Source organism: Lontra canadensis, unplaced genomic scaffold (genome assembly GCF_010015895.1).
Source record: "Lontra canadensis isolate GAN:19392208 unplaced genomic scaffold, GSC_riverotter_1.0 scaffold111, whole genome shotgun sequence".
NCBI lineage: Eukaryota > Metazoa > Chordata > Mammalia > Carnivora > Mustelidae > Lontra > Lontra canadensis.
The window spans coordinates 6,089,537-6,116,731 of record NW_022631105.1 but is presented as its reverse complement, the minus strand read 5'-3'; the positions used below and the strand labels follow the sequence as shown (position 1 = coordinate 6,116,731).

General features: G+C 58.7%; 3 protein-coding genes across 3 annotated transcripts; all 3 read left to right on the top strand.

Annotated features, from left to right (window-relative positions):
- The first annotated feature begins 1,122 nt into the window (after positions 1–1,122).
- Positions 1,123–5,495, top strand: ATP6V0E2 (ATPase H+ transporting V0 subunit e2). The gene is made up of 4 exons (XM_032840216.1): positions 1,123–1,354; positions 2,727–2,774; positions 4,569–4,683; positions 5,296–5,495. The coding sequence occupies exons 1-3, from the start codon at positions 1,251–1,253 to the stop codon at positions 4,660–4,662; spliced, it is 246 nt and encodes an 81-aa protein (XP_032696107.1). The 5' UTR covers positions 1,123–1,250; the 3' UTR covers positions 4,663–4,683; positions 5,296–5,495.
- Positions 5,496–13,430: 7,935 nt separating this feature from the next.
- Positions 13,431–26,943, top strand: LRRC61 (leucine rich repeat containing 61). Its single transcript, XM_032840170.1, has 3 exons — positions 13,431–13,670; positions 15,256–15,419; positions 25,871–26,943. The coding sequence occupies exon 3, from the start codon at positions 26,034–26,036 to the stop codon at positions 26,811–26,813; it is 780 nt and encodes a 259-aa protein (XP_032696061.1). The 5' UTR covers positions 13,431–13,670; positions 15,256–15,419; positions 25,871–26,033; the 3' UTR covers positions 26,814–26,943.
- On the top strand, positions 18,281–21,190 carry ZBED6CL (ZBED6 C-terminal like). The gene has a single exon (XM_032840169.1). It carries the CDS (start codon positions 19,373–19,375, stop codon positions 21,101–21,103), a length of 1,731 nt encoding a protein of 576 aa, XP_032696060.1. The 5' UTR covers positions 18,281–19,372; the 3' UTR covers positions 21,104–21,190.
- Positions 26,944–27,195: the final 252 nt, after the last annotated feature.

Below are 27,195 nucleotides of genomic sequence, written 5' to 3'. Positions count from 1 at the left end.
AGGTCACTTTCTGGCAAGCCTCCTCCCCATGGCCTCTTCCATTCTTTAAGAATCCTCAGAGCATGAGGCCAGTCCCTCCAGCAGTGTTGTGTGTGAGTTCCACACACACAATGCCCTGTACCGCTCTAGGCACGGAGGTGGAGGCCAGGTAGGGAAGCATCTGGCCTCCACATCCATGTACTAAGGAAGACCGCACTGCCAGCTTTTGAGAAGGCTGGGCCCCTTGGAGGAGGCGACTAAAAACGCTGTTTGTCATAGAGATTTGCACTATCCACATTTCTCTTGGGGCGCAGGCGTGCTAGCTAATGGCGAAGAGGACTAGCCACCTTTTTGTGCAGGACCCAGGGCTGACACGCGGTGATCACCAGCCTGAACTCTGTTTTGTTTCAAGACACTCCCTGCATTTCAAACCCAGCGCCTGGAGATGCCCTTGTTGGAGAGCCATCCTATTTTTGCCTTGCAAGAGAGCAAACTGAAGGGCATGGGGAATAGAAGGGTCAAGGCGCTGGCCAGAGTCCTAGCTACGCCTCCACCCTCTTTCCCTTCCTGTATTCTTCATAGCATCTCCTCTGATCCTGGCATCCCCCCATCCCTACCGCCACCCCATAACTGCAGTCCACAGCGTCTGACCTTCTGAATTAACCGGCACTATAACAGATGGTTGATTCCAGTAGCCATAGAGACGGGGCAGGAGGGAGGGACCTCAGCACCACCACCCCCGCCCCGTCCTTGCCAGACCCCTCAGTGTAATCTACTCCCGACCTCTGCTTCTCTCTCAAGCACATGTGGAGTTCCTAGGGTGCTAAGTATTTGGCAAGACAGTGTGAAGATTGGCCAATTGCCTGGTGCAGGTGTCCGTCAGCAAGGGATGCTCAGGGCGATTGGCAAGGGGAGGTCCTCTCCTCTTCTGGTTTCAATGAGGTTTAAAAAACCATGTTTAATTCTCAGCATTTTGCTACCTGAATAAAGCTGAGTTTATTTGGACACACGTCTCTGCCCTGTAAGTCCTGCGGGTCATGCGGGTCAGAGCTTATCAGAAGCTGATCCAAGCTATCTAAACCCGGCGGCTCGGAAGGCCCGCCCCCGCCGGAGAGACGCGCTCGCGCCTGCGCGGGGCCGACTGCGCGCGCTCCCGTGGGCCGCCGGGTCCTGCAGCGCATGCTCGGCGCCCACGGACCGTCTGGGACCCTGCGCACCCGAGCGTCTGCAGTTCGGCGCTGCACCCCAGCCTGGGCAGCCCGCGCCCGGCCATGACGGCTCATTCCTTCGCCCTCCCGGTCATCATCTTCACCACGTTCTGGGGGCTCATCGGCATCGCCGGGCCCTGGTTCGTGCCCAAAGGACCCAACCGCGGGTAAGGATGGCGCGCGGGCCCGGCCTCCCTGAGGACCCCTCCTCGGGCGGCGGCGGGCGGTGCAGCGAGCACTGGGCGGAGGCCCGCCGGGCGCCGCACTCCTGCTGGTCCGCACTGGCCGCGCGCAGTTCGGAACAGGCGGGCGGTCGGAGCCAAAGGGCAGAGCCCGTGGTGCTTTAGAAAGCTGGAGAGCCGACTGACACGGGAGGCAGTTGAGGTCCCCCTCCTCTCCCAGCCAGTTATGCTGGAGGCCGTGGCTGGCGTCTGATACGGTTTGCCCACCCCTCGCCGGCAGTGACCTTGAGCAAGTGTTACCCCTTCACGCCTTCAAGCCTCGCTTCCTTCATAGGTAAAATGATGCTGATACCTGCCTTCTAAGGCTGCTGTGAGGGTTACCCCAGATGATGCTTGCAAAACTCGTACCAGCGCGTCGCACGTGTTATGTATTGAATAATTTTTAGCCGGTATTATTGTTTTTTGAAGGGCCCCTAGCAGATTTCTATATCTGTTGCACCGTTTATCAGCGTCTGCATCATTTTACCCTCGGTTAGGAAGTGCTGTCTCCTCTTGATTACGATTTCCTCTGGGTGAATTGTCTCCTTCGCCACGGTAGATCCACGAGGCTTAGTAATGTGGAAGGAATGTAAATTACAGAAATGTGATTTTCTGGCACTTTCAGGTGCTTTAGACCAGGGGTCCTGGGGCCTGGTCTGGATTAGGTTTAGCTTTGGCTGGAGGCTGCTTGGACGTATGGGCGCGGTCTCTGGTCTTCAAGATCTGCGGTGCCCAGGGTCCCACCACATCACTTTGCGAACCATTTTAGTCTCTCACCACTCCTGCAAACCCTGGTGAGTTCTGTCTAACTGAAGTCTCTCCTGCTGCATTTTAAGCTTCTGTCTCCAGTCCTCTTTGTGTGGACACAGGTAGCTCTTCCCTGCTCCCTTTATAACCACTAACGCTGCCTCAGAAATGACTCACGAGCTCCTTGCCTCCTGCCAGCTTCTGTTTTCCATCCCCTTGCCCCATGAAGTTTGGCTCCATGGTGGGATGCTACAAATGCAGCTGTGGGGGAGGGGCTGGGGGTGTTACACGAAGCTGGAGAAAGAGTGGGTGTGGAGAAGGAGGTGAAGGGAGTTGGTAACACAACTTGGGTGTGGGCAAGATGTGTTTCCCCTGAGGTGAACGTTGGAGTTTTTATCTTCTGTCTTAACAATTCTCACCCTGAATAGAACTCAGCCTCCTGTGTTCAGCGGCATCAGGAAGGGGCAGGAAAGGGGCCAACCCCAGGAGCTCTTTCTCTGGCCCTGGCCAGGCCTTTGGAGGGTGCTGATTCCACCCATCCTGACCTGACTGACTGTCTCTTCCATTGCAGAGTGATCATCACCATGCTGGTGGCCACCGCGGTCTGCTGTTACCTCTTGTGAGTACTACTCTCTGGCTCACAGTCGTCCCTTCTCTCCCTAGCCCCCCTCTCCCCTCTGTTCTGGTGGTGACAGATTCCACTTCTTAAAGGCTGAGTCCATAAAGCCTGGGAGAGAAGGCGGTTTGGGACGGCAGAGAGAGCGATAGGCTGGAAATCGTGGGCTCTGGGGTCCACTTCCAAATGTGTCACCTGAACAGGCTTTGTTCAGTCCATAGGCTGCAGTGGGCCAGCTGGGGCCAGGCATCAGAATCTCCTGGAGAGAGTATAAAATGCAGCTTTCAGGCCCACGCCCTAGACCCACCCAATCACAGTTTGCAAAGGTCTGCACTTTGGAGTCCGTATTTTTAATACCTGCTCCTGGGTGTCTGTGACACAGTCTGTTTTGAACCACCAGATGGGCGGGAGTCTTCTAACTTGGGACAGGGGGGCCCTGGGGATGTCGAAGAAGAATTCCAGGGCATCCAAGGACCTGGACAGGGTGAGGGAGTCAGCATTCAGGTTCCGAATGTCCAGATGTTCTCTTCCTAAAACTGCCATTCACCGTAGCCCCTCCCCCATTACAAAAAAGGACACCTCTCCTTCCACCCAGGCCTTTCACGTCACCTTGCTCCATGTTTAAATCATCCTACCTGCCAACCCAGGGAATAAGGCCAAGTTCTGGTTTTGAGGAAAGCCCCTCCCGTGATCAGTCAAGCCACGTGAAGCCTATATGGCCTCCCATCGTCCTGGGTCCCAGCCACTCTTTTTGTGGGTTAGGCTTGACATAGCTGGGGTGTTCTGAATTCTGAACAGTCAAAATAGGACAGGTAAGAGCAATGAGCTACTGATTCTTCGAAAGGTGACAGATTGTTTTAAAGTAAATGGAATAACAAACCGATAAACGAAAGTGCCTAAAGGCTGCCAAATTCGTCAAAATGCATAGCATAAGGCCCACCCTTAAAAAAAAGTACGTGACTGCTTTCAGATTTGGGTTATGTTTTGTAGTTAAAACCTGTTTTATAGGGGCGTCTGGGTGGCTCAGTGAGTCAAAGCCTCTGCCTTCGGCTCAGGTCATGACCTCAAGGTCCTGGGATCGAGCCCCAAATCAGGCTCTCTGCTCAGTGGGGAGCCAGCTTCCTCCTCTCTCTCTCTGCCTGCCTCTTTGCCTACTTGTGATCTCTGTCAGTCAAATAAATAAATAAAATCTTAAAAAAAAAAAAAACCTATTTTATCTAATTGGATCACAAACTATATATTCCTATTAGCTAATTCTGTCCTTTCACTTTATCTAATGTTAACGATTTTTGACCTCCTATGAACAACAAAAAAATTAAACTTGTTAAAAATAATGATGACTCTTAGATGTGCCCTTACATACATGGGAGTGTACGGTTTTTCACAGTTCTCCCCAGACAGAGCATCTCTAAGACCCGTTGTGCTGTTTCCCGGTCCTTCGGGGATTGGCAGAACGTCCTCATCGGTCCCAAGGAGGGTCTCGGAGGGGCTGGGGTTTGCTGGCTCAGAGACCGGGACGGAGCGGTGGTGGCTGGGAACCGGGCCATGCTCAGGCTGTGCACGATTACAAACACCGAATGGACATCTGGGGAAAGGAGGCTGGCTTCTGAGCCGGGGCACCGAGGTGGAAAAGGGGGGCAGCTTAAGAGAATGCTGGGCCTGGAAACTGTGTTTGCAACACATCAGCTCGGGGATAATGCTGATGACAAAAGCCATGGCCGGGTTGGCATGTGACCAGAGGCAGAGGGCAGGGTCCTGCCGCGTCCTGGCTCACCCTTGCTGTGCTGTCCCCGGCAGCTGGCTCATCACTATCCTGGCTCAGCTGAACCCCCTTTTCGGGCCGCAGCTGAAGAATGAGACCATCTGGTACGTCCGCTTCCTGTGGGAGTGACCAATGCCGCTTCGGCCCCAGGTACCGGGGTCCCAGGCCGTGCGGGCGGGAAAGGGGACTGAGGTGTGGGAGAAGAGCTGGCAGGGCAGTCATTAGAGTTCCTGTTCACTTTATTTTATTCTGTTTTTTATTTGAGAGCGAGATCACAGGCCAGGGGCGGGGGTCGGGGAGGCAGAGGGAGAAGGAGTAGCAGGGATCCCGCTGCGGGACTCGATCCCAGGACTCTGGAATCATGACCTGAGCCCCCAGGTGCCCTAAGAGTTCATACTTAGACTCAGGCACTCATTTACTGGGCGAGAAAAGACAAAGACGCAGAGCACCTGAGACTGTCCCCGCCTGGTGCCATGCAAGGCGTCAGGGACTGAGGGAAGACCAGGCTCCTCGGGCAGCCAGTCAGGCTGAGCCATGGTGGTGCAGACGGGGGGGCCGGGGTGCAGCATCTCTTCTGGGTGAGGGAGCGTTGGGGCACAGGGCCATGAGACACTGACCGGCGAGAGGGACAGTTGAAGTGGGCCGAGCGGCTGAGGCGGAGGCAGGGACAAGGAAGTTCTCCAGGGAGGACGTGGGGTGGGGGGTGGGGAGGGGGCGTCTCCACAGCCAGGAGGTGACCTCGTCATGTGATGTGCTTTTCAGGTGCCCCAGCTCCCTGGATGACTTTGGCTGTCCTGTCCCCGACGACCCCTTTGTCCCCCCCGTCACAGCTGTATCTGGGTCCCTCCCTGGCTTCCTCCCCCAGGACCTGCCTGGTTCCAGCAGCTCCTGCCTTCCCCATCTGGTCGGGCCTCGTGAAGCCCAGAGCTGAGTCAGGCTGGAGCAGAAGACACCAGCCCTCAGACCCTCCCTGCTCCTCCCGAGGAGACCCCGGCAGGAGCTGACGGGGGTGGGACTTGCCTTTTACCAGTGAGGCAGCCTGTCCTGTCGAGAAGCGGTGTCCAGCCCAGGATGCGCCAAGCCCAGGTCAGGCTGGACCAGGGAGAAGGCCCCGGATGGGGAGTCGGCTGGTTCCCTCAGCTCCGCCACGGTCCTGCTGTGTGACCCCAGGCAGCATCTCTGCCTCCAGGGGCCTCCTTGTCTGTGACACGGAGAGACCCGATCAGGGTGTTGCAAAGGCCTTTCCTGGAATTCTTTAATTTTCGGATAAATGTGAAATTTCTTAAAAAGTTGAAGTAACGGAAAAAACACACGCAAAAGGCAACATAGTGATTTGGATCAGGATTGAAACCAGTATGTTTAGGATTCTTTATAGTCCTAAAGTCACTTAAACGGGCTTGCTACGAAAGCTGTATCTCCTTAGAATATCCTCTCCCGCCGCCTCCGTCCCTCCTCCGCAGGGAAGCTCCGTGCTGTCTGGAGCTCTGTCTAAGCCCGGCCCCAGGCCTGGAGTCCCTCACCGGACGGCAGGGGAGTGGGTTTCAGAGCCCCCTCCCCCCAGTGGCAGCAACTAGGTCACCTGGAGTCAGAGAGGCTGAAGAGAGACAGGCGTGGGTGAGCTTTGGGTGCCCCTGTGGCCCTTTGGGCCCGTCCTGGCCCCTGACGCCCACACCAGACCTGTCCGCCCCGGAGCGGCCTGAGCTCTGCGCTGGGAAGGGGAGGGTGGCGGAGCGCCAGCGGACGAGGTCTGGAAGGCAGAACATGCAGGCACCAGACCAGAGGGAACCCAGGACCCCCACCTGTGCCCTCCTTCCAGGAGATTTGCAGCTGAGAACTCAGGCACCCCGCACCCCCAACCCCTGCCGCATTGCCCCCCTGGGGGAAGACGCCAATCTTGAATATTTATTGACTGTATTTATGTGATGCACGTTCCGTTTAGTGGGCATTATCTTTGGAACAGTGGTCAGTTGTGATGCGTCTCATAAATTTCTTGGTTCTGGGCTTGGCCTGTTGCTCAGAACTCTGGCTGGGGCCTCCCTTTGACATCCCACTGCACCCCCTTTCAGACTCCCTTCCTGTCCTGACCTCTGCGGGCCTCCTGGAGTGGGGGATGTTGAGTCTGGGTGGTCCTGAGAATCTGATTGCATCCAGTGGCTCATGAAGGTGGCCAGGTCCTGGCTGAGGCTGAGTTTGCTGGCTGTCGTGCCCCTGTCCACCTGGTTCCCACGTGCTCAGTGGGTAGACTGGGGGACACGGGGATGGAGGCTTGGAGCTGCAGGTCTGGATCGTGGACACTGGAAATGACATTCTCCTGAGACCTGGAGGAGAAGGTACAGCCATCCCGGCTTCTGCCCAGAATCAGTCCTGGCAGAAGGAAGACACAGGAATGTTCCAGCAGAACTCTGACCCCCACTCATCTGTACCCCAGATACAGAGCACGCAGCCCCTGAGCCTGGGCAATAAAGCAGGTCCCCAGATCTCCAGAGTGTGGCCGGCCTCATTGCTGAATACCTGAGCGCACCCACCTGCCTGCTCCCGGGCAGTGGCCAGCCACCTGCAGGGGGCTGGAACCGGATGAGCAGGAAGGACTGGCCCTCCGGGGCCAGGGAGTGCAGTTCACGGGCAGGGGGTGGGGGGCAGTATTAGAGGTTTGGGGGTGGGGAGGCATGGGGACAAATGAGGGACTAGACCATCAAGGGCCTGGACACTCTCTGAGGAGCTTGCATTGATCCAAAAGGCAGTGCAAAACCACAAAAGGGTTTTAAGGCAGGGGAGTGACATGACCCTATTTGATTTCTAGGATGATCTCTGTAGGGTGTTCCATGGGAAGGAGCCTCTTAATAGGGTGCCTGGTGAGACGACGGAGGCTAGTGGGCTGATAGAAGGTCTGGTTAGGGCTGAAGGTAACCAGCCTGTGGGCTGTGGGAGAGGGGAGGCAGGATGGGTGTGGATGGCTCCGGGCTGGGGGTCCTATGGGGAGCGATAGAGCAGGGGGTCTCTGGTCCTGGTGGCTGGCCAGGCTCCATGAGGGGCCACAGAGGAGCAGGCTTCCGAGGGGAAATGGTGGCCTATGATTCCCTTTGTCTCCGGGCAAGTCAGATGCGCCCCGGGCATCCACGTGGAGATGTCCAGTGAGGTCCAGTTGAGTGGGAGGAGGTGCCAGTCTTCAGCATAAAATAATGTGGTCCCTGAGGCCACAAGGTGGAGTGAAGTGTGAGACAAGGCTGGGAAGGAGCCTTCAGGGACACCAGTGATGGGGGACAAGCAGGTAAAGATACAAGAGGTCCTCGGGGAGGCAGGAGGGGACCTGGGTGCCTGTAATTGTCACAGAGTTCCCAGAAGTGATTCAAGAGGAGGGAAGGTCCCAGGCATCAGAAGGCCCCCTCCTAAGAAGTCAAGGGGGTGGGGAGAAAGACAACTGACAATGGGACCCTCGGAAAGACCTAGGGACATAAAGGGAATGATACAAGGAGGGGACCTTCTTGGGTCGCCTTTCCTGGGTCCCTGCTGGTCAGGCCCTGGGCCTGGGGACATACCCTGTAAGGCTGCATGGCATCTCCCCCCTGCTGCTGTAACTGAAGCTAGACCCGGCTGCCTGGGACTCCTGCTGTCCCTGCGACTCCCCCTTTAGGGCCTCAGGTCTGGGATGCTGAAGATCACTGGCCCCAAGGCCCCGGGGTTGGGTGTAGGGGGTGGCGACATGTGGTTGCTTTCCCCACTCAGTTTCCCTTCCCTGGCTTCTCAGTTTCACTGGGATGGGATGCTGCAGCTCCTCTCAGACCCTCCTGGAGGTGTAGCTGTCCCCCTGTTCAGGTGGAGTCCTGGGGAGCGTCCCCTGCTCTCTAGGCCACCTCTGAGCAGCTTGGGGCTGGCAGCTCCTTCCCCAACTCAGTGACTTTCCCACTGATTCCTTCCTTTCTGCCCGCGCAGCCATTCAGGGACAGAGGAGAGCAGCCCAGACCGTGGGTGTGTGACTCCCTCCCAGGATCTGGTGCTCCCCCCACCGCTTGGTGAGGACTGTGTTCCTCTCGATGCCTCCAGCCCCACACCCATGGCAGAAACTGCCAGGTGAGCAGGAATTGTCCAACATAAACACAGCCAGACATCAGTTAAAGCCGTGAAGGCAGGTTTTATTCTGTAACTGCTGACAGCAGGGAGATCCGAGCTCAGTTCCATCTGTGCTGAGGTGAGGGGCAGTTAAGGGGAGAACGAGGGAGGAGGGAGGGGTAAAGCGGGGGCTCAGGTAGAGTCGGGAAAGTGGGAAATCGCAAAGGGTTGGTCAGTGGAAGGGCCACGAGGTCAGCTGTGTCTCCCACAGCCACTGGACCGAGGCCCGGTCCTTCCTGATTTCATTTTGGAGGAAAGAAGGGCATCTCTGGATTGCAGGAGATCCATACACCCATGTCTCACGGGGACAGAGGAAGGATTCAGGATTGGAAGCGTTTTTTTAAGTAAATGCTCTAAGAAAGGGCAGAAGGTCAGAGGTGTGTGGTCGGGTACTGGCTAGAACGGACAGTAAATTCTTCTGACAGCCCAGAGCTTTTTCGAACAAGAGTCCAGTGGGGCTCGGCTGTCCCAGGGAATCCAGCCTTGGGCTGCCTAGAGCCATGCCAGGCTGGCTGAGTCTGGGCATGGGGTCTGGACTGAAGCATTTGTGCTGAGATCCCGTCTTTCATGGTCAGTTTCAAGCACCCACCACCTGCCACCTGAATGGCAGGTCAATTAATGTCAGCCTCAGACAGAGACGCTTGGAGAACTCAGTCGAAGCATAAGAAACCTACGGATGGGCAGGGGCAGAGAGTAGGATAACCCTGCACCATACTTCGTGACAGAGTGGGGAGGGAAGCAGCCTCAGAGCCCTGGGACGGGACAAGCCTGGAGAGAGGACCCAAGGCGGCCAGGGTAAGCGAAGCTGCACGCACTGAGGGTGGCCGGCAGGGGGCAGTGCTCCAGCGAAGGATGGAAACCTCCAGAGACGTTCATGCCACCACGGGCAGTGCCTCCAGCCCACGTTAGAGGTTGCGGCCTTAGAACGGGGCTGTTAGTGGGTGGCAGGGACAGTTCCCCAGAGGAGATCACAGCCTGGGTGAAATGTCCTTTAAGATTATGTAAGCGCGAACACTGAAAAAATAAAATTAAAAAAAAAAAAGTATGTAAGCGCGACCACGGCCCATGTTTACTGAGCAGTTGCTTCGTGCCAGGCACTGCTTGGGAAAACCAAAGGGCAAGGAGCTAAGGACCCTTGCCAGCTTGATGCTGCTGTGATGCCAGCCTTCCAAGCCATCTCCCACCTCAGCATCCCTGAGAGATCAGGCATATTCCAGGCTGTAGAAGGGATGCCCCTCAGCCCAGATTCAGAACAGGGAAGAGGAGGTACAGACGGAAGTGTACCTTTACCGCAGGCCACAGAGTCACCCCTCCTTGATGAAGACCCTCACTTGATCCCCTTGGTGAGTTGTAGTTGCTTGGAACGGAATCAGGATAGTTGGTAGCAATGGGAGTGTGAGGAGCAGAAGTGAAAGCCAGTGGGAGGGCTTATAAGCTCCATATCTGTGTGCTGGGAAATGACCTTTGTTTATAAACCTTGGGGTTTCCCGGATCAAAGTCATTTGGCAGCCACCAGAGGTTTGCTTCACATGTAATAGCAGAAAAGTGAGGGCGGACGGCCAAAGTCTAGCCTAACCCCGACCACTTTCTATTCGTGAACCTGCCATCGAATGCCAGGATCCAGCCAGGCAGCGTACAGCAGAGTCTCTGGGGATGGAGTGAGGGTCCCAGACTTGACATATGCACTCCGGGTGCTTCTTAGGCAGGCCTACACAGGTCTGGGGGCTGGAGTTTTTGAATCAGGTTCGAAGACGATCCACGTAATAGCATTATCTGATATGCTTGAAAATGCAGATTCCTGGGGCCCATCCCAAAGCCTGCTGGATTAGAATGTCACAGAGGAGACAGGATTTTGCATTTTAAACAAGCCTCCCAAGGGTTCTTGTGCTAGCTGAAATCCTCTAGGACAGGGTTTCCTGACCTCGGCCCTCTCCATAGTTCGGGCTGGATAACTGTTTGTTGGGGCAAGGGCTACTACCCTGAGCTGAGGATGTTTAGCAGTAACCCAGACCTCTACCCACCAGATGCCAGAAGATCCCTGCTCCCAGCTTCTGGTTGACAACTATCTATGTCTCTAGCCATTTTGAAATGTGGGCAAAGTCCTCCCCACTCCTGTATTGAGAACAAGTACTCTAGAATCTCAACCACTCAGGGAATTGAAACATTTTTTTAAAAGATTTTTATTTATTTATTTGACAGACAGAAATCACAGGCAGAGAGGCAGGCAGGGGGCGGGAGCAGCCTCCCCAGTGAGCAGAGAGCCCGATGTAGGGCTGGATCCCAGGACCCTGGGATCATGACCTGAGCAAAAGGCAGAGGCTTAACCCACTGAGTCACCTAGGTGCCCCGGAACTGATACATTTTAATCAGTTTAGCAACCCAGAGCTCTTGTAGAAGGGGATTGGAAAGCTTGAGTGCAGCTGGTATCCTGAGCGTTGGGTGTCCTGTGAGCCTTTCCCAGCAGGACCTGGAGGTCCTGACCTGGAGACCACAGCCTGGGGAGAAGGACACACTCAAACTTTAGGGGATTCTTGGGGATCTGAGCAGACCCTAATGCCAGTGCTGTGCAGTCCAGCAATAAGCTGGTGGCTCATCAGAGACCAAGAGAGTGGGGGAGCCCTCGTGTTGCACTGAGCTCAGCAAAACCTTGAGCTCACCCTGCCAGGATCTTCCCTGAAAATCATAGGTGGGATGTTTGGAATGCATGTTACCAGAAACTCACGGGAACTACCGCCTTAACTCCTTAACCTCGGGATTAAGTACTATGACAGCAGCAAGGCTCTTCCCTTCTTCTGAAAAGAGGTCAGTCTTTCAGGTCAAGGTCAGCCCTGAAAAAGACCTGGGAGACCCTGAGGTGGTAAATCTCTGTACCAGGCCTTCTGTGGCTCACACAGCAGAAACATTGGGCCTGGAAAGATAAATGCAGATGCTCTTGCCTTGACCAGTTGTGATACCAGGAGCAACAGCTGTGTCCTGGATCTGTAGGATTTGATTCAGCAGGCATTCTTCTCTTTATTTACCCAGCCTCCCAGAAGCCCTCCACCTTGCCTGAGTGGCTCAGCTCAGCATCAAGGTTGAGAGTGCACAGTCAAGACCTGGGGTGCCTGGGTTCAAATTCCCATTCCACTGACGGTTAGCTGAGTGCAAGTTTATCTTCAGGATCGTCAGTTTTATTGCTCAGTTGGTATAGTAAAAATAGGGTCTGCCTCATCGAGATTGTGAATATGGGCCAAGAGAATGGATCAAAAAGTGACTGGTTCACCAGTAAGTGGAAGCCATAAATCACATTATTTTATATACGTTAGTTCCATGCCGCTCTTTACTCTGCCAGAATCTCAGCTGCCTTTGCCTGTTTTATTCCCATCACAGAAACCATCTGATCCACTTTGTGGAAACGGAAGTGGCAAGCACTGTGAGCCCTCTGATATATAATAGGCCCCGGGAATTGCGGGCCATGAAACCTGGGGCCTGTTTATGTTATCTTTATTTCTGTTTCCTGTCAAATGTTCATGACATTACACATGCAGTATCAATGAAAACACTAAAGATCTGGGGGGAGGTTACTAGAATACACGTGCTTATTCTAAAGTTCTCAGGAGGGGCGCCTGGGTAGTTCAGTCATAACCCCAGGGTCATGGGGTCCAGCCCTGCATCCGGCTCCCTGCTCAGTGGGGAGCCTGCTTCTCCCTCTCCCACTCCCCCTGCTTGTGTTCACTCTCTGGCTGTGTCTCTCTCTGTCAAATAAATAAAACAAAAACAAAAACAAAAGTTCTCAGGAAAAAATAAACATGGCAAGAAGTAACCAGGAAATTACTGGAGAAAAAAAAAAAAAAGACAAAAAACAAAAAACAAAAACCCACAGTATTAAGGATACTCCCAGATATTTGAAAGTATGATATAGTCATGATTTGCAGAATCACAGAAATGAAAGCAATGCAGAGAGACATCTCTGAGGCACGGAAAGAATCAAGAAAGATTAAAAATGATTCAATAAAGTATAAAGATGAGTACTCTCGTTGCAGAGGTCCTGATTTTAGCCCAACCTGGAGGACTGGCCCAGCTTGGACTTGACTTGCTTGGGGCCAGATGAGGGGCACTGGGAGGAAGGGGCAAAAACCGAGACCACCCCTGGGAAGATGGATGGGTAGGCCTGCCCAAGGCCCGATAGTGACCCTGGCCTCCGTCCTATCCGTCTGGCTCTAGAGGTGGAAAGAAGCTCAAGGGAGTCCGCGAGACAAGACGTGGGCACTTTGGTCGGGGGAAGGGTCCGCCTCTGCTCAGCCCAGGGAACGTGGCCTCTGTGCCCCTTAACAATTCAGTTTGGGGAGGTGGTGGAGAGCGCCCCAGGGCACATGGGGACGCACGTCCCCTGCGCCGTGGGCGAGGCCTTCGCGACATCAGCAAGCAGCGGGAAACTGCCCCGGGAGACACCCTGGGAGGGCTTCCGTAAGGCCGGGTGAGCCTTCCAGCCTGGAAGACACTCCGACGGCAGGACCATGACGGTTGTTGCGGGCCCTTCCGTCTGTGCGCGCGCACCAGTCGCGGATCGCCCTCGAACAGAGTCCCAGGGCGCAGGGAGCCCGGGTCGGACAGGACCTTGGCGATCGGTTAGTGGGGGAAGACTAACACCGCTAAGTCAGCGCCATTAGATTAGTACTGAGCAGTCCCAGCCTCTGTGATAAGAACGCGCGACTTCCAGCCCTACAGCCGGCGCGAGCCCATCGCTTCCGGCCGCGGCCGCCGCGCCTGCGCACTGGGGGCTGCCCCACCCCCCCGCCGGAGGAGCGTACCATCCGCAGGCGGGGGTGGGTGAGGGTCGCTCCCGGAAGTAGCCCTTGCGCGTCCCGGAACCCGAGCCCCTTCCCCCGGCTCCGCGGGGCCTTTGGCGCCTTCCCGAGGCTCTCGCGGTGGCTCTCGGGAGAAACGCGGTGGCCGGCGGAGTGGCGGCAGGTCACTGCCGGCCGCAGTGGGGCGGTCGGCTGCGGCGGGAGCCGCACCTGGCTTCGCGTGCCCGGTCTCAGCGGGCCTAGGTAAGCCGGGGAGGGCGCGTTTCGCTGCCACTTCACGGACCGGGGCGCCCAGGCCTGCTCTGCCCCGCCCCGCGCCTGGAACGGCCCCGGCTGTGTCTCTCCCTGGCCAGCTGCTTGCCAGTGCCCAATGCCCTGCGCCTAAAACACGCCGGATGAGGCAGCCCGTACTGGCCAGTGGTTCGTGTCCAGCACCGTTCTGTGCCCAGGACAGCCGCGGAACACTCGATTACGTGTTTGGGCTCCCCTACCAAGCCCGGGAGGTGGGTGCTCTTGTCCCTGTGGTGTGGCTGGAAAAGCCGAGGCGCGCTAGTCCCGGCTCGGAGCTGTTGGGTGGCAGCCAGGATTTCCGCCCACGCACACCAGCCGCCGACCTCATGCTCTCGCTCCGTTATAAAGCAGCCTCACGGAAAAGAGCGAAGGGTTCTCCTGGTGTATGCTTTAAGACGGGCCTCATGTTATGTCACTTTTGCATAATGTGAATTCCAGTGATGCACCCTTATTACTAAAGACAGGTCACATAGGGTTTGCATGTGAGTCAGACCCCAAAAATACATAGTGGTTTTCTCTACTTTTTTCCTTCCACATGTGCCTGTCCTCCCATTCTTCTCCTCACCACCTTCCCTCTCCGCACAGTTGAGCGGGTGAGGGCATGAGAAGCCGGGACTGGAGGGCCCAGCAAGCCCTTTGCAATGTGGGGTCTGGGATGGGTAGACAGTGTAGGAGCTGAGACAGGAGGGGGCCTGCCGATTTGGCTGGGCGGTGAAAACTCAAGAGGAAGGTGTGGGATGCCCTGGGTGGACAGAGCTCCCCTCAAGCCTCTGTGGTGAGGCAGGCACGAGAGCAATAGAGAAGTGACTCCTTTCCATGTGGGCATGCACATGGGAAGAGGGATGCTAAGAGTGCTAGTCCGTGCAGGCAGCACACATGTAAGTGCTGGGGCACCTCCGCTCTCGGGCTCAGCCAGCACGTTGCTGCCTCCGGACATGGATGGCTTCCCCTTGGAAATCTGTAGGCTCCAGAGCAGGGACTGCCTCACTTCTCCCCCAGCCCGCACTCGAGGGCTTTCCTGGTACTACAGCCTGCCTGCCTTCTTTGCTCTCCGAAAAACTAGATTTTTTTCTTGTCTCCAAAGATAAACCCACTCACCGCCCGTGCCCTACATCCCTGACCTTTATCTGGCACATGTACTTGCAAAGGCTTGTTCCAGAAGAACCTCACATTGATATATTCAAAAGTAAACTGCGTTAGTAAATGGGATCACGAGAGAGTCCCTCTCTATCCCCTGGTTCTCCTTCACCTCGGAACTCAGGCATAGTCTGCCTCCTGACTAGCTCTCCAGACTGTCCCTGCTGCCCCCCATCCTGCTGCTGTCACCTGCTCCCATCCTCCCCCCCCCCCCCCCCGCCTCCCGGGACCCCGCAGCAGCACTCCTGCCTGCTGCCTGCTGGGTACCCCAGGGGTCTCCGTCTTGTAGTTGCCCTCCGATGTGCATTTGTCCTCTATGGTGAGAAATGTCACCAGGAACTTCTTACTGATAAACTACTGGGGTTTGGGAATGATTTTCTTACCAAATTTTACATTTTAGATTCACGTGGAGGCTCCCCACGGCACCCGCCTCGTAGTCATCATCCTATGTGCCTCCGTGGAAGGGAGAGTGGTGGTAGGACTGTGGCTGCCGGTGACTGCACAAGACCCCACCTCGACCCAGGGAGTCCATCAGGAGTTGGGGCTCCTGGAGCGTAGCCTTGGGTAAGTGGTCCCTCACAAGACAGAATCTGAAGTCCAATGTCGTAGATTCGGTTTATCTGTAGGTCAGCCCGAGGCCCGGCCTCCATGGCACCACACACCGCTTGCCTTGCTCTGGCGCCATGGGCCCACTTCAAGTTGTTGTCTTCTCCTGAGCGCCAGTGGGGCACTTCCTCTCCTGTACTGTGTCTTTAGGGCACAGTGCTGGCTGTGGGTGGGCCTCCGATGAATTCCTATTCAACAGTCAAGTGAATCAGGAGTGTTTGCAGAAAACAGGTGTGCTGATGGGACAAGGCTAATTGGAGAACACAACAGGATTGGCACGGCCCTAGCTGCAGCCCTAACACACAGGTCTGTCCCTTTCCTTGGCCGTCGCCAGTGAGGCAGGTCTGGCGCAGGCCCAGTTTCCCCAGCCTGCTCTGCGTTCCCCGTGGGGTGCCGCCTACACACTGCTTCTGGAGGCCTGTGGCCAGCTCTGCTTTTCCGCTCTGCCATGGACCATCACAGTCCCACTCTGGCTTTCCAATTCTTTTGTCCTAAAATCAGAGCTGAGGTCAGCCCACTCCAGTTCTGACATCTCAGGGCATGTGGGGGGCTGGGATGGTGTCTCCCGCTTCAGTGGAGACCTCGTCCAGCCCGAGGTGATGCCTTTGGCCCTTCGGAGACGGGGGCTCAGCGTGAGCATCACGTTGCCCACCCTCCTCCACGGGCAGAATCTTCCTGGCGCTTTTCAGTGGGCTTGTTGCCTACAAAAGCAGGCCTGCCCTCCCTGGTCATTCTTCTTAATGTTCAACATCACTCAGTGTCAGAACATACTGGTTCTAAATTTTCTGGTTGAGTCTGTATGTCATTCTGGTGTGAAGAGACGAGTCCCACTTGCTTTCCGACGTGTGTGGTGGGGCTGTTAGGTTACCTTCCGTGGAGTCTCCCTTTGTCCAGAGAAAGGCCTTCTAGCACTGGGCTTTTCCTTTCCTTTCCTTTCCTTCTCTTTCCACGTACTTCTCTCCTGGCTTCTTCGTGTCGCTTTCCTGTCAGCCAGAACCTGCATGTGACCTAATCTCGAGGAGAACGAGCAAGGGAAGGGAGTTCAGGGTTATGCCTCGGCTTGGGGTCGGAGCATCTGGGGGATCAGCTGTCCCGTCGACACGATTGTGGGGACTGCAGGAAGAGCAGGTGGGAGAGGGGAAGCTGAAGAGAAGGCTCCGAGTCAGACACAGGCTCATGTCAGGGTGCGAATGTAGCCCCAGTCTGGGAGGGTGTGCAGGATGAGAAATGGGGCAGGGAGCCTGGGCAAAGCAGGAAGGAACAGGCGGGAGAAAGAGGGGCCAGCCCAGAGACTGCAAAGAATTTGCAGGTAAGAGGAAAACCAAGGACATGAGGTGCCCCGGGGCCACAGGAAGATGCGGTTCCAAACGGAAGACATGGCCCAGCACCCCAGTGTGGGCAGGGGAGCCCATTGGAGGAGGCTAGTGGCCTTGTCAGGGCAGCATCAGGGAGCGGCGGAGGCCAGAGCCAGACGAGCAGGCTTGGAGGGGCGTGGGAGGTGAGGACGTGTGAGCAGCCCTGCAGGAGTCTCTCTGGGACAGGGAGAGGGGCGTGACAGGACCCTGGGGACGTGAGTCGCTGGCATTAGGGGCTGTCCTGTTCTGTGCTCCTGTCCCGTGTTTCCTGGTGCAGACGGACTTCTGGAAAAAGAATTTCAAAAGATCTAGCAAGGCCGCTGGCTGCGTCACTGCCTGGTATGTAGCATCATGACTTGTTTCTGCTGCCCTGCTGGGTGACAGGTTCAGCCCAGGGACACGGGACTCAAGAGACCTAAGCTCTACTCCCTTAGCCTGAGCTTACAGCACCTGGCGCCTGCTCCTCTTCCAGGGAGACCTGCCCCACGTCTTGGCAAGATCCGTCCCCTCCTTGGGGTCTCACAGCCGCAGGTGGCGCTCCTTCACACTGCTTAGCAGCTCGAGCTTTCCATGATGTCAGCTCGGATCTTCACATCTGTCTTGCCAGCCAGCCTGGAGGCCACGCGCACACAGGGGCTTTGCTTGTCTTCTGGTGTATCCGCAACAGAAGAAACCGGCCGAGTGTGCCAGGTTCTCCGTAAACGTGGAAAGGAAAGAGAGAAACCTCAGTTAGCGTGGCCTGCATAGACGTTGAGCCCTCTGAGGTCCAGAGAGCTGTGGGGGTTTCTGTCTGGGCCACTCTGTCCGGTGTGCAGGAGCAAACTCTCCACCCTTCACCAAGGGTGTTACGGCTTGAGAGTTTTGTCCTGGGACTGGTTTCCCAGGATCTCCCTACGCCTGCATCCTCTGCTCGCTCCTCTCCCCTCCAGCCTTGCCTTCCCCCTCATGGTCCCCAAAGCTGAGCGGGGCAGCTGAGAGCCGTTGTCTTCATCTTGCTTTGCAGCCTGGACCCATCTCCTCATTTCCCCCAAGTTCCCAAGCATGTTGCCAGTAGGAAAACCCAGGAAGCCCCACAAGAGACATACAGGTTCAGGCTCAGCGGGCCAGGAGCCGCCTCTCTGTGCAGACTCCTGCATGACTGGACCCAGGAGCCTGGCTGCTCCCCTGACTTCTCCTGGCTCCAAGTTTCACACCAGAGCTACCAGTACCGCTCACGGACTTGGCTGGGGTGCTGTGGGGCGCCTGCTGGAGACGGAGGTTAAGCTAGAGTTTGTAGATACAGAAGAGAGGGCTGTCAGTGACCACAGGAAAACTGGGTCCTCTGTCTCCCCGAAAGGGAGTGGACGGGATCCGCCTCTACAGAGGAAGAGACCTCATCCCCTCCCCAGTTCCTCGTCGGTCCCGTCACCTGACCAAGTGCTCCTGGGAGAGCAGGAAGAGGGCACCCCGGGGCTCCATGTCTACAGCGAGAAGAGAAAATCCTGCTCCCAGGGGAGCCCCGATCTTCACGCCGCGGCCTCCCACGTGAAGTGCCTGGCCGGCCCTGAGTGGAATAAGCCAAAGGCAGACTCTGGCCTCTGTAACCTCAAATCTGTGCTTGGGCAGGAGCCCCCTGGGCAGCCCGAGAAGAAGGCGTCCAAACAGAAGGCACGTGGACAGAGAGAGGATGGGGAGCCCACACTAAAGAAGTTGAGAAACCCAGCGCTCAGCCCGGGCCAGTCCCCTGCGGCCACAGCGCCGGTCCAGGCGGCCGGTCTGGACAGGTCCGAGGTGGGCCAGCCCCGTGAGAGCGAGAAGGTGAAGCAGGCTGACGTCCTCATAGCCCATCTGGCCAGGGAGGTGCGCCGCCTGAGGAGGTGGAAGAAGAGGCATTTGCTCGCTGCTGTCGGGGAGCCGTCGTCCCTGGAGAGCCTCCAGAAGCCGCCGTGCCTGAAGAAGCTGGTCAGAATTCTGAAGGCAGAGACCAAGGGCTGGGCTTTCCCTAGGCATTCCCCCGGCCGCCTGGACACGGCGGGGCAGAAGCCAGCGTCCGACACCAGACGGCTGTTCACTGCTGACTGCAAGAACGTCTGCCACGTCACCTGCCCTCGCTGTCATGCTAGTGTCCCACACGGCAGATGGAAGGGCCGTTTCCAAACCTCAGGCCTGCTCCATCACTTGGTGGGTAAGCACGGGCTGGAGAGAGCGAGGAGGCCAGCCGCAGCCAGCCCAGGGGAGAAGGGGGAAGGGACCAAGGAGAAAAAGCACAAGGGCCTGCCCGCCAGCGCCGAAGGGCTCCCGTCAGCAGGACACGGCCCCGGTGCCTCCACTTCGGGAGACAGTGGCCAGCAGCTGGCCCCGGGCACGCCTGAGCCACTGTTCCTGGCTCCGCCCCTCTTGCCTGCTTCCACCAAAGATGAACCTGCTGCTCTCCCGCTAGCGGTCACGGAGGGCCAGGGTGACCCCTGCGCCCCCAGCCCGCCCCGAGCCCAGGCCTGGAACCGTAGCATCGCAGAGCTGCTCTGTAGCCTGGCCTTGCCGCTCTCCTTTGTTTCGTCCCCGCCTTTCAGAAGGTTTATGGCCCAGGCGGACCCTTGCTACCACGTGCCGCCTCCAGCCTTCTTCTCCAATACCGCGCTGCCTCTGCTGCACGCGGCCGTGGACGAGCAGGTGTGTCGGGAGATGCGGCGGGCCGAGGGCGGCTGCGTCCACCTCACCGTGTCCACGGCTGCCCGGGACTCCGCTGTGGACTACGTGGCCGTCACTGCCCACTGGGGGGCAATACGGCCGGGCAGTCGGCAGGGGGCGTCGGAGAGCCGCAGGAAGCGAGCCGTGCTCTGGGTTCGAGGCCTGTCCCAGGAGAGCACCGCGGAGGAGAGGCAGCGGGAGCTGCGGGAGCAGGTCAGCCTGTGGCTCAGCCGCACCTGCCTGCAGCCGGGCTTCCTGGTATCCGGCAGCTGCCTCAGCCTGGAGCAGGCCGTGAGGACGGAGGGCTACACCCACCTCCCCTGCTTTGCCCACTGCCTCGACTCCCTGGTGACAAGCTTCCTGTGTCACCATCAAAGCGTCCAGATCATCCTGGGGACGGTCAGGGCCATCTGCAGTCACTTCCACGGCTCTGCCAGGGCCAGGCAGCTGCTGACACAGCTGCAGCGGCAGTGCGGCCTCCCGGCCCCGCAGCCCTTTTGGGAGCTCTCAGACCACTGGGTGTCCGCCTTCCACCTGATGGAGTGGCTGGTGGGGCAGCAGCGGCCGCTGCGGGAGTACGAGGAGGAGCACCAGCTGGGCAAGGCCGGCTCGGCCCTGTCGGCCGTGTTCTGGAGCCTGATGAACAGTCTGGTCACGCTTCTGCGGCCCTTCCAGGTGGCAGTCCAGGAGGCGAGCACGGCTCGGGCTTCTCTGAGCCAGGTGCTGCCGCAGCTCCGCTTCCTGCACATTTTCGTGGAGCAGGTGCCCCAGCACTTGGAGGAGCAGGGCGGCGTGGAAGTGGGGGCCGCCGTGCGGCTGGCCAAGGGCCTGGCCCTGCAGCTCACCACAGATCGGCAGCTCAATGAGCTCTTCCACCGCGAGGAGTTCGTGCTGGCAACCCTGCTCGACCCCCGCTTCAAGGGCCGGATCGAGGCCATCCTGCCCACAGGGGCCGACATTGACCACTGGAAGCAAGTTCTCGTGTACAAGGTGAAGGAGATTATGGTGTCTGAACACCCCTTGCCTCCCTCGCCCTCCCCGCACGGCCCCCAGACCACGCGTGCAGGTGCTACGCTGAGTGGTGGGGGAGTCAGAAGCCTTGGGGCCGAGGGGAGGGGCCGGAAAGAGCCCGCTCGGAGAAGCGGCTCTGGGTCTCTGCTGCTGGGCCAGAAGGAGAGGGGCTTGCTGGAGCAGCTGGAGAGTGTGGGGCTGCTGGCGTCCAAGAGAAGCGGTGCCTCCCTCGCCACCGAGAGCCACCTGGCCAGCATCATCGTCAAGAAGTACCTGCGTGAGAATGAGACGATCGGCGCCCAGGAGGACCCCCTGGTCTACTGGGAGAAGAGGCAGGAGGTCTGGCCGGCCCTGGCAAGACTGGCGACTGTCTATGTGTCCTGTCCCCCAACAGGGGCCTTCTCTGGAAGTGTCTGTGCCTCCCTGGGCAGCCCTGCTCTGGTGCAGCACAACACTCCTCTCCCCGTGGGGACCATCGAGCGTCTCCTCTTCCTGAAGACCAACCTGGAGAATTTCCCCAACTACACCGCCCCTCCCCTCCTCTTCCCCCAGAAAGACCTGGCCGAGGGGGAACAGGCCAGCGAGGCTGACCTCTGCCTGACTGTCTGAAAGTCTGCCTGCAGGAGAGCTCTGCCCGGGCTCGGAGGGGAGAGCAGACCAAGCACTCCAGGCTGTTAGACGGGGGTGTCTGGAGTCCTAAAGCTGTTGGAAGGAGTGGGGAGTTTGTTAATTCTTGACAGGTTGCCTTTTGCCTCCGGGGAGATGTTGTTTTCCGTCCAGCCATCGCTTAATTTGTTTCCAGCAGTTTGGGCATAGAAGAGGTCACGTCTGTCAGGAGGTGACTGTAAATCGTCCTGCGCTCTAAGCCTCAGTGCCCTTTGCCATTTGTGTGGGCAGTGAGGGCCCGTGCAGCTTGTCTCTGTACGTGACATGCCCTTAAGGGCCCTGCCTTCTCAAACAGCGACCAGGGACTAGAAGAGGCCTGGGTGCTGGCAGGTGGGAAATCTCAGCCAGCGAGGCCCGGTAAGCTAGGCAGCCTTTTCCGAAGTTGGCTTTCGCTGTAGAAGAAGCGTGCGCTAGAGCAGCCGTGTTAAGAGGGAAGCTTATGCACACACGCACACACCGGTCTTCCTGGGGTCGGTACTTCCTCGTGGATCCCACGGTGGCCAGAGCACCCCCGCCGATGGGACTGTCCAGCCAGGACAGCGGATGGAACCGTGGTTGGTTTCCAAACTGCTGGAGGCCCTGGGGTTTCTTCCTTTCTACAGTGAAAGTGGTCTCGGGAAGAGCTCCACGGCTGTCCAGGCTCTCAGTAGCTTCGTTTATCCCCCACCGCCACCCGCAGCACCCACACCTCCCTGTCTTCCCGGTCACTTGCCAAGTGCAAACCCCCCGCCTGGAAGCAAGGAGAGATGCGTGTGAGACCCACCGGAGCCAGACAGCCCAGGGGGCTTGCAGGGCAGGGTCGGAGCCGGTGGGGTCAGGTGAGGAGAGACGGAAAGGGAGAGGCTGGAGGATCAGGGCAGGCCTGTCACCCCGCACAACGACGCAAGCCAGGCTCTCCTTAGGTGCTCGGGCACCGGAAGGGCGGCAGTCAGAGGGAAGGTCGGTAAGCAGAGGTGGGGCAAGGCCCTTGAGGCCCAACTTGCTCTTGGGCCCTGGATGTGGGGGCCAGCCCGGGACGCCTGTCCCCTCGCCTCCCTTGGAAGGGTCGGCAGTCCTGTGTCTCTGTGAGTAATTCACAATAGGACATTCGGAAGTCACCGAGGATGTAAGGAAGCGAGCAGGAAAAATTAACCAGGATCCTTTCACTCGGACAGGCTTGCTAATAACTGGACATCTTTTTTTAATCTTGGGATCATATCCTCTGTCCTATTGACTGTGTTGTAATTTCATAATTGCTGCATTTTGTTTCTTAAATAAAGCCTTGTAAGATCATATTTAATGGTCGGAGTAGCGTGATTTAAAGTCTGACCTTTGCCCCCACCTCCCAGAGCTGTTCCAGACCCCCCTGGGCAGGAGGTGAGGCTCGTCTGGGGGAGGGGCCGGGGCTATGGCGCACCGCTTCGCATCCCCAACTCTCAAGTGCAGCTGGTGGTGAGATCAGAGTGGGGCCTTGGGTTCTCCCCATGGCTCTCAGACACATGGCGTCCTGTACCTCTCTCTCTAATTCTGACTTGGTAGGCGGGGTGGGGGGCAGGAATGTGAGGGACCCTAAAGTCAAGGGGGGGGCATGTTGCTCCTGGTCCCCTGAGCTCTTCCTGCTGTGGTGTCCCCGAGCCGGCTTTGCAGTATTGGCCGGTGAGGAGGGCTGGGCGGCAGCTTGGCAGCACGCGGGAGTAGAGGGAGTGGAAGAGGGTGCCCGAGAAACTGGCTGGGCCCAAGCAGTAGCTCTTGGGGTGAGGGTGGGGGGATGCAGTTTTGTCCCAGGGGACATTTGTCAATGGAGACATTTGAGTGTCATGGCTTGTTGGTGGCTTTGCTGCTGTCCTCTTGTGGGTGGCAGATGGGTGCTGCCGGGCATTCTAGAAGCACAGGATAACCCGCGCAACCAAGACATACCCACCTTCGAGCGGCCGAGGAGATGGGGGCCCTGATCTGCGCTGTGCGTGGGGGAGGGGCACAGCCAGAGGGAGGCTCTCCAGGGTCCCCGCAGCAGCCGGTGACAGAGCACTTGAGGCTGCTCTGCGTCGGCCACCTCTCCCCGAGACACAGCCCTGGCCCGCCCCGGCTCGTGGACGTCGTTTTCCGGCCCACTTCCTAGGGAGGTGAACTGAGACTCCGCGAAGGCAGCCCTGAACAAGGGAAGACGCGTCCCAAGGAAAGCCGAGCGTCGGCCGTGCCTCCGTCACAGTCTCGTCCACGTGACCAAGTCCTGCTGGCAGGCACACGTGGGACCAGGAGCTTCTGTGCACTCCTTTCCAGGGCGGGACCAGGGCAGGAGAACTCCGGTTCTCTCGAGAGGAGCACGGAAGAAGCCGAGTGTGGAGGAGCCGTCCACCCGGCGGGGCCTGCCCTGGGCTGCCGGCCGGGTGCGAGCTGGGTGTGCGCGTGGGCTGGGCGCTCGGTCGCGCCCACGCCTGCCTCCTTGAGGTGTGCAGATGGCGGGTAAGGTGGGAGTGGGGCGGAGCGGAGGTCCATCGGTTGGAGCATCCGTGTTTCACCTCGGTGACTGCAGTGCTGTCCCCAGCGGGCGCCTGGGCGGGAGGGCTGCACCTGGCCAGGCGGGGCTGTGGGCCGGGGAAGGCCCGATTCCCAGCGAATGTGCTCTTGGCTCCTCTGTTTCCTCTGCTGCAAAAAGCGTTCCTCCCAGTTGTAATGTGGGGAGCACACACATCCCCCCCCATTCGGGTCCCCTTGCCCTTTCCCGCACGTGGCCACCTCCACCCAAACGGTCCCTGAGGTCCCTGAGCCGGTTCCTCAGGGCAGCGCTCCCTGACGTCGTGCGCTGGCTGTGGGCTTGCCACGGCCCGGCGCTGCTCCACCCAGCGATCTTGTCCCGCTCCTGTGGGCATTTTCACACTGTCCCTCGCTGTGTCCTCGCCCGCCTCCCTCTGGCTGCTTGTCGGATCCCTCCTTTCAGCCTCATAAAGGTTGGTGTCCTCTTGACGCTGGCTCGTGGCTGCTCCTCTCCACGGGACGCCAGGGCCTCCTGACCACTTTCGCCCCCAAAACAGCGTGTGGCTGGGGGGGCTCTGCATCGCCCTGGAGAGAGGCGTGTTCCCCGAAGAGGCTGGCCCAGTGCGTCACCCACTCCCACTGGGCGCCTCTGCAGGTGACGCTGAATCCCTTCAGCTGAGAGCTCCAGGCGCCTCCTCGGCCCAGTGCCCGCGGTCACCTCAGCTGGACATCGTCTTGCCCCCCTGCCTGACCTGCGTGTCCCGCACGCATCCAGTAACGTGACTGGGTCCCGGACTCCGGAGAGTGCCCCTCTGCAGCTCTCACTGCCTTCGGCGCGGTCCGTGTGTCTCTGCATTTACAGCTTCCGGTGCCCGCTTTGCCCCCCAGCCCCCACCGCGGGCAGCAGCTTCAACCCCCGCTCGCTGCTTCCAAGCCCCAGCAGGTCCCGTTCAAACACAGCGACCCAGACTTCTTAGTGGATGTCTCGCATCGCTTTCGGAAAGAAATGAAGGGGTGTTGCGGACTAGAGGGGAGCTAGATTAGGACATGGGGACCCCCTTCTCAGAGATGGGGGAGGGGGCGAGGGAGGGGGAGGAACTCTGGGCGTGGATTCCTTGGAGACGGAAGTAAAAAGTGGCGTGGATTACATAAACGCAGGCTTGGGACTCTGATACCCCGGAGCCCAGGTTTTATCAACAGCAGGAGTGGACAGCCCCATGGTTCTTTGCGTCACCCTGCCCGGCCCAGGCCTGGCCAGAGTCGGCAGGGCTGGGAGGCTGCCACTTGGCGCAGAGGTGCCTTCTTGTTTTCCTCTCTGCTGAAACCTTGACCCTTCCGTGGGCGGCGTTGCTGCCGTCTTTCCCCCAGGCCTCCGGCCTCGCGCTAGCACCTGGCTTCATGCTGCCCCACAGCCACTGGTGCCTGGAAGGGCCCTCCCTCCCCTGCCTTTCTGGAACCTAGGTGCTAGCCGGGACCTTCCCTTCAGCACGCATGGCTTCTTTGCCTGGCCTTGGGCCCTGCTTGCCTTCTCTGGTAACCCTAGCTTTGCTGCCTGGCATGCAGGGACTGTCACCCTTCTGTTGGCGCCAGAGCAAAGAGCTGCTGTGGCAGGTGCTGGGGTCAAGGGTGGGCAGCGGTGGCGCCGGGACTGCCCGTGCTGTCCCCTCCTCTGGGGGCCTTTGCTGGCCCTTCCCTCCCTCCTTGACTTCAGTCTCCCCACCTTGGGCAGAGAGCTGAGCCTCCAGGCCCCCCGACCTCAAGCAGAGGTTAGAAGTTGGCCCTCACAATCTGGAAACCATTTTGAATTCATCGCTCATGTTAAAAAAAAACATTGAGTGGAGAACATTTTTGAGAGAACAAGTGAGGCCCAGTGTGCTGTCTTGCATCTGCATGTGGAGGGAAACGGAAGAGGTTGTTGATGGTGGTGACCTGTTAGCTCTTCAGGAATTCATTGAAATGGTTAAAAAGAAACACCTTACAATTGATAAGGAGAGATCATGAGCAGGTACTGAAAAAGGAAAACGTAGAGATTTTGCCTCCCCATGCGGGTACAGAAAATGGGAAGAATTAGTCCCGTGGCCCCTGGAATGCCATCCATTGTGGCCATAACCGCTGGATCCTGTCTGGGGCCCCCTCCCTCGGAGGGCTCTGTGTCCTCAGGCAGGCCTGGCCGGGCCGGCCACTCGTGCCGTCCGCGTCCGCGGGCTCCGGAGGGGCTCAGGGGAGGCGGCTTATGGTGTGATTGTCTCCCCGTAGGACCCCGCTGGCCCTCAAGCAGGGCTGTCAGAAGCGGGCCTCCGGCGCTGGCCCAGGCGGAGTGGATGGTGCCTTTTTCAGGGTGAGCCGTCAGCCGATCCCCCGTGGCATCCGCGTCCCTGTGTCAGAACCACCGGGGCCTCCCCCCCACTGACCTCATCCGATGGAGTCGCAGGGTGAGAAGCCAGCAGAGCCCGACGGGGTGCGCGTCACACCCCAGCTGCTCAAGTCTCGCTCGGGTGAGTTCGCGCTGGAGTCCATCCTGCTGCTGAAGCTTCGGGGCCTGGGGCTGGCGGACCTGGGCTGCCTGGGGGAGTGCCTGGGGCTCGAGTGGCTGGACCTGTCGGGCAACGCGCTCACGCAGCTGGGCCCGCTGGCCTCCCTGCGCCAGCTGCTGGTGCTCAACGTGGCCGACAACCGGCTGACGGCGCTGGAGCCGCTGGCCTCCTGCGAGAACCTGCAGAGCCTCAACGCCGCGGGCAACCTGCTGGCCACCCCTGGCCAGCTGCAGTGTCTGGCCGGCCTGCGGGGCCTCGAGTACCTGCGGCTCCGGGACCCCCTGGCCCGGCTTAGCAACCCACTGTGCAGCAGCCCCTCGTACTGGGCGGCCGTCCGAGAGCTGCTCCCCGGCCTCAAGGTCCTCGACGGTGAGCGTGTGACGGGCCGGGGCAGTGAGTTCTACCAGCTGTGCCGGGACCTGGATAGCTCCCTGCGCCCCAGCCCCGGCCCCGGCCCCAGGGCCACCGAGGCCCAGCCCTGGGTGGAGCCTGGCTACTGGGAGTCTCGGCCCCCCCGGAGCAGCTCCATCCTGGAGGAGGCCTGCCGCCAGTTCCAGCACACCCTGCAGGAATGCCACGACCTGGACCGCCAGGCCCGAGACAGCCTGGCCCAGGCCGAACGGGCGCTCAGCCCTGCCAGCACCACCTCGTCCTTCGTGTTTTGAGTGTGTCTGCGGTCTGTGGCAGCTGGGCCCACTGTGGCCTGGCTGCCCGCCTCTGCCCCCCTGCAGCGCCGGCTCTTTGTTTCCCCGTGTTCCTGAGAGCAGCCCCCCGCTTCTCCTCCTTCGGGAACATTCCACAACTTCCCCTGTGGCCTCTAGCATGAGTAAGGGCCCTGTTCAAGGGGCACGGCCAGCATGAGGCCGTCCCGCCACCTCCACCGTGAGCCTGGGGAGGAGGCCTCTGGAGGGGACGGTCTACAGCCGCAGCCACCCCTGGCCAGAAGCTCGGTGGGAGAGAGTTGCTTCCTCCTAAAGCTAGGTGTGAGAAAGGCAGAGAGGGGGTGCGCGCTGGCCCAGCCGGTCCTGGGAGAGGAAGTGGCAGAGC